Source organism: Gymnoscopelus microlampas, assembly GCF_963454915.1.
Source record: "Gymnoscopelus microlampas genome assembly, chromosome: 3".
Taxonomy (NCBI): Eukaryota; Metazoa; Chordata; class Actinopteri; order Myctophiformes; family Myctophidae; genus Gymnoscopelus; species Gymnoscopelus microlampas.
In genome coordinates this window covers 20258924-20269759 of record NC_139940.1, presented here as the reverse complement: position 1 = coordinate 20269759, position 10836 = coordinate 20258924, and the positions used below count along the sequence as shown (strand labels likewise).

The following is a 10836-nucleotide window of genomic DNA, read 5'->3' as shown; positions in this document are numbered from 1 at the left end:
TGACGTCAATGCCCTCAAGCCCGTTTCACACTTCGCCAGCCGACGGTGAAAAACAGCAGATCTGTAAGCTCACAACGGGCCTCGTCGATGAGAGATGTGAGCTTGTAGATCGTCTGTTATTGGCGCGCGGCACCGTTGTACGGCGAAATGCTTTTCTCTTCCTTTGTTGGGGGTATTTCCTGAGTGAAGTGAGAAAATAACACAGAAAACCCCCCTCGGCTGAAAACTTTTACATTCGTTTAGAATCGACCCCAGAAACCCCACTGTGTCCTTATAAAACATCATGGACAGCCAATAATAGGCACAGCTCAGCGTTATGTAATCCAAGTGTTTGCTCTGCTACTGATTACATTACATTTGACAAGACATAGTAGGCTAGAGCAGAGGTCTACTAAACGTAGACCTAGTCTAGACCGACCTACTGTATAGTTTTGAGAAAAAATGCTGCTAATTGTCCTAAAGTGATTGCAAAAGATTGCTGCTATTTGTTTCAAAAAAGCGTCTCATACCTTATATACAGCACGTATATAACGACGCAATGTGACATAGGCTATAGCTCTGTTTAACACAATGCAATGCATAAGGAGAAAGAAAAAGGATTGACACCATGAACACAAGCCAGCAACGTGTGCAGTGCATTGGCTCTGAACTGCTGCAACATGCTGCATAGATAGATAGAGGTCAGGTCAGAAAACAAAAACAACATAACGCACGCCCCTCTGCTCTACCTAATAACAAAATAAAACCTCTAATCACTCAAAGAAATTGCTAATTTGCTTGTACACTGGACAGAGACAAATAATACAAAATAATAATAAAAATGTGTCCCTTGTCTAACCAGTGCTTTTTGCAGTACTTGTTGTTGTTTTTCTTTTGCTCTTCTCTCATTGGTCAATCCCAGTGAGTTTATCATGGTCATCCATCCAGGCGACCCCCCCCCCCCCCCTGCTGGCTTGGTTTGACTGTATAACAATAAAAACAGTGGCCATTGTTTGGACAGTAATGTGTGAAGTCTCTGATAGAGGGCACATTCATTGATCTTCTATCCCTTTGTCCTTATGCTAATTGTTTTGTCTGTATAGCCTCCTGTTTGGTGATCATTGTCTTCTCCAGACAGAGGGAATTTTACTTATCTGAGTCCATTCTGCTCAGTCAACCATGTTCCTAAATCCTATCAAGGTCACGTTGATTGGGTAATAACATTGATTTGCAGACTGTTCATTTGGGACACGTTGTCATTGGCAAACATGGGCCAAATAGTTCTTGTATGTTGTGGCTTGATATTGCAAATAGTGTAGATGCAGGCAGGGATCTAGCTCCAAGTATAATTCTTCACCTGTCTAACCAAAATTACAGCATGTTATATACATGGAAAAAATATTAGTTTTAGTGCATTGATGTTTTTCTTTCTCTGTGCAATAAACTACACAACCGTGGTCCAATTCGGCACCTGTGTTATCATGTTATATCACTTTTTTACAACATGTCCTAACAACATGGTTAATGAATCACTTCATTGCATGATGTCACAGGTTGCCAATGTGTTGCATTCTTTCTGTTATACATGTCTTTTGTGTGACATTTGTATTGAGCAATTTCCTGCCTGGCAGCTCTGTGTAACAATTGTCCTCTTTTATACTTTAGATTTAGAGCTGAATCTGTTTTAAGAGATTAGTAAACCAGTGATATGACAATAAAGTTGAATTCCGATTCCGATTCTGAGATGTGAAATTCAGCGACTGTTTTAGTGAAAATATGAGATCTACGGTATTGTACTCATTGTTCTCAGTGCTCTTGTGTCTAGCAATAAAAGCAGGAGTAAATGATAACAACAAAAAAGTAGGCTACATGTTTTTAAACTCCTCAGAAAAGTCTACAGAGTAAGGTACCAGAATATATACAAGGGCCCATGGAGTTTATTTCTGTTTCTGTTCCTTATAAGGAATAGGGATAGATATCCAAGACGTATGTTCTTCACTGACATTTTCTCATAGTCAAAGTCTAAAGAATAGACTTACAGTATCTGAACACATTATCTAAGTCCAGAGCCCACATAATAGTTCTCACCTCCTTGTAACCCATACATGTGTTGTGCAACATTTTCCATGTCAGAAAGCTAAAGAGACATAGTCCATGAAAGGGCACACCCATCCCTTAAGCACAGTCTTAGGAAGGCTGTGTCTTGTCCAGTCAAGAAAGAGCTATGTATGGAAAGTAGGTCGCTGAGAGGCTACTGCAAGTCACATACAGGTCATAAAGTCTTCAGTTGTTGTTGGCGGAGGTGCCAGGTGGTTCACTTGCCAAATTTGACTGCACACAAACAATGCAAAGCTGGCCACCCTGACCCACTCCAGTAACAATTTTCCTCTTATCTCTCTCTCTCTCTCTCTCTCTCTCTCTCTCTCTCTCTCTCTCTCTCTCTCTCTCTCTCTCTCTCTCTCTCTCTCTCTCTCTCTCTCTCTCACTCACTCTCGACTCAATTCAAATGGGCTTTATTGGCATGAGAAAACATAGTGGAACAAAACAGTCGAGTCAAAACAAAATAATGTATGTACCTGTACAATTAAAGGGAATAAAGACATGTGTAAATAAAGCTGTGTTACATTGCAACTTAGGAAAATGTACTTAAAAAAACATAAGAATTGTGTATTTGCTGTCCCAAATGTTATACATGCTTGGGAAAAACATTTAAACAAATGGCAGCAATATTTCTCTCTCTCTCTCTCTCTCTCTCTCTCTCTCTCTCTCTCTCTCTCTCTCTCTCTCTCTCTCTCTCTCTCTCTCTCTCTCTCTCTCTCTCTCTCTCTCTGTCTCACACACGCACTTAAACCCCCCACTCTCGCACACGTAAACAAACCAATACTAGGCCTTTATTGGGTGTTAATGGTGGAGGGTAAACAGTAGGGGAGTTTCACATTATGACTCTGAATGGTGGTTGTTTGAAGTGTACTGAGACATCCACACACAGGCCATGTGAACACTGAGCAACATGAAAAGCAGCAGACCATGACATTTTCACACAAGGCAATCAATTGAGCTTACTGTCATGCATGCACCTTAATAGCGACCTTCTCAAGTAACAATGCTTCAAAGCAATTCTCTACCAGCAGGCTATCCATCACGTGATACTTAGTTGACAAGAGGCCACTCTCACAGCAAGACGACCACTTGTTTGTCTTTTCACATTCATGTCACTGGCTGTAATCAGAAGGACAAGTGGTGTTGAACAGGCAGAGTGGAGGTTTGGTAAACAGAAATGAGTCCAGACGGAAACTATCCAACACAAAAGAAAATATATTGTTGTGTCACAATGATGTGGCCCAAATGGTTATATAGACCAACTGAGGTCTTCTGCCACCATGCTGCAATATACTGTGCTATGCTTATGCACCTGTTGAGTGTGACAGAGAGTGACTCTTATTAGAGCAGTCTCATCTGTTCCTAATCATATTTCCTGCCTTCCTGCCTTCTGGCCTGTTAGATATATTGGATCAGGGCATGGGAGGGGAGGAGAGGAGGCCGTTAGTGTAACCATTAGTCTTGATGCCCGAACTGTAAAGCCTCCTGTTTTTGGACACTGTCCATAGACTGATGGTCATACATACATAGACATTGAACATATCTGGCGTAACCTGCCTGACCTGACCTATTTTGCTTGTGCGATCACTTTATGTACAATACTTTTTCAGTTCCCAATTGTTGTATTGCTTAACACACTTTTCAGCTTTGTGAAGCTAGCTGATAATCGCACCTCAGGCAAGTGTTATTGTGACCTGATTAAATTGTAATTGAAATGTCATTGCGCCTTTTTGCCAGAAGGACATAACTTAGATTAGGCTGGCCTGATTATGGCAAGAAATTGTAATCTGATAAATAAATATAGTAGACTTGGTCTGTACAGCGCAATAAAGATTTAACTATCCCATCACAGTTGTTGTTACCATGTTATTGAGTAGCTTATTATTCCCACTGTACTGTAATCCGGTGTTTATCATTGCCCCCTGTTGCACCGTAAATAACATTACACTAAAATGTTTTAATTGCATTCAGAGTGTGGGCATTAGTAAATAGATTATTAGATGATAAATACGAAAGACAACACTTGCTAGATCATTTGTAAAAATAAAAACAATTATGAAGCAATGTTATTTTAATGTTCGGCAAGAGACATTTTGTGGGAAGGAAAATAAAAAAGACATACAAGAGCTTGGGACAAGTATAGCAATGCAATCTTTAGTAAAATAATGTATATAAATATTAAATCCTAATTTCACTGTTTACCTCATTAATCAATCCATCAAAGAGCTTTTGTAATCCCTTGCGCTCTCTCTCTCTCTGTGTGTGTGCGTGTGTGTGTGTGTGTGTGTGTGTGTGTGTGTGTGTGTGTGTGTGTGTGTGTGTGTGTGTGTGTGTGTGTGTGTGTGTGTGTGTGTGTGTGTGTGTGTGTGTGTGTGTGTGTGTGTGTGTGTGTGTGGGTCTGCGTGCGTGTGTGCGTACGTGCGTGCGTGTGTGTGTGTGCATGCATACGCATGTGGAGACTATGAGGAAGGTTACCATAGAATAATGTAAAATAGTAGATCACTTCATTTGTAATGACACAGTGTACAAAGTCTACTGACAGGACCTGGTTGTTATATAATCACTAAAAAATATGCGTATACAATTTAGGCATGTATAGCATAATATGCTCTTATCCAGAGTGACGTACGGTACAAGCGACTAACAAAGACAATATCAAATATGCCATTTCAACAAATGGACCCTTTTTTAGTACTAGAGGTTCAGGCTGCTACGCGGCCCTAACACCTATTTAGTTAGTAAATACAAAATCAAATATCAAAACAGATCAATGAACATAGTTTAGTATTTTGATTGAACAAAACTGAAAAACAATTGATATGTTTACTAATCCTATGTCGCACCGCCAATCCGACTGATATGCCCATATATGGGCTACTGGGCAGAGGCACCCAGGGGACACAATGCTTGTTTACCTTTGTCCCTTTGATGCCCATGTATGAAGATCTCTTATCTGTCAGTCCATGTCCCTTTTATGCCCATTTATGAACTCTATACAGTATGGTTATGTCTGAGTCATAGTGATGGGGGCCCATGGGGGCACTTGTCGGTGGTCCGCCGTCCCATTAGGCAATTTTAATATAGGATAGGACACATGGGCACTTCCAACTTGGATATTTTTTATACATACACTAGGTGACTGTAATAGTTTTTTTTTTTTTTTTTTACTATTTTCATTGTTGTTGGTTTCTTATTTGATTTCATTGTTTATGTGAAATGCTTTGTAACTCCTAACTTGTGCTACATTTATTAAAGTGTTATTATTATTGCTTTATAATAATGATAATAATACAAATTTAAATACCTTAAATTCCGTCCTGTCTTCTGGTCTTAAATAAATGTGATATCTCTGTTGATCTGAACAGTGAATACCAATTAAACATTTGTCTACCCTCTTCCCTGAATCTGTTGTCATCAACTCCCACTCTGCTAGCAATTTCTCATACACTCTTGCTTGCCTCCAACACCCCTCCTCTTTTGAGCCCTGAGGCGTTGATCACTCTATTTTAAACTACCTGCCTGACTATATTGCACCTTTAAAATATAGAAGAGCTCAAACTTTGTACCTGATAGCACAGGCTACATGGGGGGAATGCAAAAAGGAACAATATAAATGGAAGGGGGATATACTCAAGTTTATTATTTCAGTGTTACATTCTTTAAACATAAGGCCGTGGTGAAGAGCGAGACATTTTTTACTAACTTTTTACTTGTTTCCACAGCTCTAGTTTTAAAACAACTTGACTTTGGTTTCATATTATGTTAAATACTCCCTGCAGCTGTGTTCATCATTTTTTTTTCAAATAATAGTGTTGGATCCCTTGGGTCTCTCTCACTCTTTCTGTCTCCCTCCCTTCCTCTATCTCTTTCTTTCCTCTGTCACCATGCACAGCCTCTCTCTCTTCCCTCGCTCTCTCACTTCACCAGGTCTGGGCTGTTAAGTGGTTATGAACCAGAGAGACAGTTCCCTTCTACTGACAAGAGGACACTGAAGGTAAGATTCTTGAGGGTTATTTCTATAGTATCATTATTATTGTTATTATTAAGCCTTTCATATACTTTCTGATTTGGTTTAGATGGTATTGTGATGTTATTCTATATGTTCAAATTGTATTTCAATGTTAATATTAGAAAATCATTTGAAGCATGCAAGTTGTTTGTTTGCTGCATGGCTTCTTTTTGTTGTAGTGTATTTGAGGTAACCATGTTGTCATTTTCTTGGACCTTCTTCATAACAGTCATTTTTGAATATAAACAATTCAAATAGTGTCTTGTATAACAGATGATTTTGAAATACTGTGACTAGTGTGTGACAACAACTCACTGGGGTTATTGCCACATAACATTTCAACACAACATCCCAAGCTTGATGTGACTGCCACAGTATGGATGGTCGTATACTGTAGATTTAAGATAAAGGGAGCTTCTTGTGTCAATAAAGAGCCATTCTCTTTATTGACACTCCTTTCCATGAAGATAGGACAGTATAGCATCTTCGGAGACAGAATTCAGTGCCTTGTCAATCAACATCTTCAGCGCCATAAAGAAAAGAGAATGCCCGAGGTGGTGTGGTGTAATATGCACAGTTGAATTGAGAAATAGCTCTCCGGAAAGTAATATTCCTGCCATGTTTGTGCCCATATATTCTGTATTATTTATTTGTGATGAAAAAAGTAATAATAACTGTTGTGACAGAATGAAGTGAAGGAATTGAGATAGGAGGGGGGCATAATAACCCATTTATTTGAAAATAAAGGCTTTATTTCTTCATCCACGTGGGAAGGTGGGCACTCTTGCTGTTTGGGAGTTATGCATTTATATCTGCCTGCATGGCTGATAAGGAGAAACAAAGCAGTTACTGATAACTGAAGAATGTTTATTTTCATTTCATAATCTGTCGTTTTAATAATTTAACTTGATTTTATGTTTAGCCAACAGTAGAGCATTTTAAATGATTTGAATGTTTGAGCCATGCACTGCAACATTTTCCACAACATATAGACCAGGTCATTAGTAATGGATGACAACTGTCATTTATGGCAGGGTCATTTACTTTGATCTAATCTCCTCACAGCAGCTTGACATACTCTTTTAGCTGTTCAATCTACTGATTGCATACGTTCGTCCCAAAAGAGATTGGTTTAATCACATAAATGACCATAATTTTGAAGAATATTTCCATATAATCTCCAAATGGGGCAGTTTGGACTCCATTAGGTTCAGTTTGGACTCCATTAGGTTTCTCCTTGTTACGTTCTCTGCATGTGGGACTGCAGGATCAAACAGGGCAGTGGTTCCTAAACTGGGGGTTGGGACCCCCAACATACAGTATAAGTGTATACAGGGTATCTGCACAGTTCCAAAGTTACAATTTAAAGGACTTTTAAGACCTTTTACTATATATACTACATAAGAAAGACGCAAAACATTGTGAAAATAGTTTGTTGACGTGGAGCAGTTTGTTGACACCTTGCAGGTATGCTGGAATCAGCCAGAACAGCTCTATAATCATGTAATTGTGCATCCCGGTGGGATGCATGTTATACAGTCATTCTTCAGCTGCATTGCAAAACTGATGCAAGGTTCAGCATTGGAAATGCATGTGGTTAAAATAATCATATTTGAAGTGGGGACCTCCCACCCGGACAAGCACTTGGAATTGTAGGAGTTGAGGCATTACATTTGGTTTGACTCGGTTACACAAACAAATATTGTGAAAATAGCCAAACTACAAGTTCACAATGCCTTGCACTGCGTGGCGTTGTGAGTTTGTAGATCGGCTATTTTCACAATGTTTGCCTATTTGACAATTTGGTGTTGAAAAGGTCTTAAAAGTAATTAAATTGTAACTTTATAAATGTGCAGATACCCTTTATACACTTATACTGTATGTTGGTTTGTTTACTGTTGAATGAGAAAACAATGTTGCACATTAAGCTAATCATCTGGGGACCCTCCAAAATCATTTGAGGACCCCCCTTGGAGACCCGACCCCCAGTTTGGGAACCACTGCTATATAGGACACAACATATTCCATTATGATAACTTATTAGGGCCTGCTTCATACTGCATTCATGCATTTTGATGTTTGAAAGGATCATTTCTGTGCCAGTCCTTTATAGTGCACAGGCTTTGATTTAGATAATGAGAAAATAGGAATTAGATGTGTCAGTGATCTGTGCATGCAGCTAGGTCGCTCCGTCCCTGCCATGCAAGCGTCTTTGTGAGAAGAAAAGTGAAAGCAGGCTGGCAAGGTGAAGATAATTTTTTGTTGTGTTTTTGAGCATCCCACTGATGATAAGGGCACAAGCTCTATAACAATGATCCAATCAGTTCAGAGTTAGACCATCATTCATCCCAGGACGCTATTGAGGATGAATGAATCATACTGTATAAAACTAGCTAATGGATGCAGAAGAATAATTATTTCTTTGGTGTAATGGTGTAAAGCACATGATGTGAGCTGCTTGAACACTGTGATTCAAGTGATTTTCTTATGGGTGACTATTGAGTTTTACTGGAGTGAGTTGAAGCACTGGTGTGTCTTGGTCATAAAAGATTGGGGTGTATCCTCACACACAGAAAGATCACCACCCTCCATCTATTCAATCCCATCCTTGACTAAATTGCCCCCACGCTGTTGTGAATAGTAATGCCTTACCCACATGAGTCAACCTGAAAAGCAAGAACATTAGCTGAGTTGAGCATACACCTTCAGTGTTGACAATAGATACTGCATTTAGTCATGATGAGGCAGACATCACCATGATTTCCTATGTCCCTGATGCAGCCATCAATTCAATTCAAAGGGCTTTATGGCCATCTATGGAAAGGGTGTGATACACACGCTCAGTGATTTAACTGATGTTCTTTTCCTGTTGGTGTATTGGAGTGTATCAAGTGGACCTACAGTGTAAAGTACAGATGGAGCATTGGGATGGGACAGTCTTATATGTATGGCAAAGGCAAGATCAGAGTACACAACACTTTGCTGGAAGGGAAATTCAACACTCTACAGTATATATCAATGATTGCTATGGTAGAGCTATTTAAGATGTATGTGTGTGTGTGTGTGTGTGTGTGTGTGTGTGTGTGTGTGTGTGTGTGTGTGTGTGTGTGTGTGTGTGCGCGCGCGCGCGCGCGCACGCGAGTGTGTGCGTGCGTGTATTATTTCTTCATTATTTGTTAATACATATAACCACCATTTATTCCTATATTAGATCCTTGTGCTGAGCCTCAACACACCAGCAGAGATGGAAGAATGGGAGTTTTCCACCTATTTAGGAACCATGGAACCCAAAGATGAGAGCAACGCAACATCATCACCCATGAGTATTTAGCCTTCAATAAATACAGTCCATCCTTGTGTTTCAAAGTTTTCTGATGAATATTTCATTGGAGCTCAATAGGTTGGGCTTTGTCATTAGATACATTTAGCGCATTCATGATAACACAGTTACATTTGAAATGTACTTGCCTCATACATTTGTGATGAAAACCTTTTTTTCCCCTTGACTTCCCAGCCTCTTGTGAGAAACTGGAGTGCTATATGGTTCTAACAGACACGGAGAAGAAAGCCATCGGCTCCATTTGCCTCCTGGCCGGTCCCTTCACCTTTCTGGAAAACACTCTGGTGCTTGGGGTGATCGCAGCCACGGCCTCGCTACGGCGAAGGCCTTCCTACCTGTTCATTGGCAGCCTTGCCCTGGCGGATGTGTTTGCAAGCATCTTCTTCACCACCAGCTTCCTGGACTTCCACCTTTTCCAGCGCAGCGACGGGCCACCTACTTACCTCTTCAAGTTGGGCGGAGTCATCATGGCCTTCACTGCCTCTGTGGGGAGCTTACTGCTCACCGCCCTAGATCGCTACCTCTGCATTTACCAGGCACCCCTCTACAAGGTACTGTTGACCCGCCGGCGGGCCCTGCTGGGCCTGCTGGTCCTGTGGAGCACCACTATCTTCATCGCCTTCCTGCCTCTTATGGGCTGGAGGTGCTCGACGGGCCTAAAGCCGCCATGCTCACGCCTCTTCCCCTATGTCAACCTGAGCTACATGGTCTGCTGGATCAGCTTCATTCTGGTGGTTCTGTCCCTTATTCTCATAGCCTATGCCCTCATCCTGTGGAAAGCCCATCGCCACGAAGCCTCCATGACTGGCCGGCAGGCGGTGACGGGGAAAGGTCAGGCGCGCATGAGGTTGGACATCATGCTTGCGCGTACCTTTAGTCTGATCCTACTCATATTGGTGAGCTGCTGGCTTCCTGTGCTCTCCTTGATGTTGGCTGATGCTGCTGTGCCTGTGCAACTGACCCGTGGCCAGCAGAGGGCCTTCGCTTTCTGCAGCACCCTCTGCCTGGCTAACTCAGCTATCAACCCACTGCTGTATGCCCTGCGATGCCGAGAACTGAGGGTTGTTCTGCTGCAGCTGTGGAGGGGCCTGGTTCAGCTCGGACACTGCCAAAAATGCACTTGGAACTCAAACCCCACCCTGCACTCAGGAGACAGCACTGCTCCCTCTGATGAAGAAGACCCACCAAACACCATAGCAGAGCAGTTGGACAAGCAGCAGCTGGACGTCATTAGAAAATGAGGGAGGTGGAGGAGGCATTTGTGGTGTTCGGCTAGTAAATGATGGTATCATCATAATTGGTGATAGGTCGGACCAGTGATGGAGAAGTACTCAGATATTTTGTCTTGCACTTGAGTAAAAGTAACTATACCACAATGTAGAATTATGTTACATGTAAAAGTCCTGTA

General features: G+C 41.2%; 1 protein-coding gene across 1 annotated transcript; it reads left to right on the top strand.

Annotated features, from left to right (window-relative positions):
* Positions 1–6031: 6031 nt before the first annotated feature.
* cnr2 (cannabinoid receptor 2) lies at positions 6032–10836 on the top strand. Its single transcript, XM_084052146.1, has 3 exons — positions 6032–6073; positions 9300–9411; positions 9603–10836. Exons 2-3 carry the CDS (start codon positions 9333–9335, stop codon positions 10667–10669), a joined length of 1146 nt encoding a protein of 381 aa, XP_083908272.1. The 5' UTR covers positions 6032–6073; positions 9300–9332; the 3' UTR covers positions 10670–10836.

Coding starts and splice junctions, on each gene's coding strand:
- cnr2 (XM_084052146.1), top strand. CDS start 9,333: ATGGAAGAATGGGAGTTTTCCACCTATTTAGGAACCATGGAACCCAAA. Junction 9,412..9,602: donor CGCAACATCATCACCCATGA/GTATTTAGCCTT, acceptor TTGACTTCCCAG/CCTCTTGTGAGAAACTGGAG.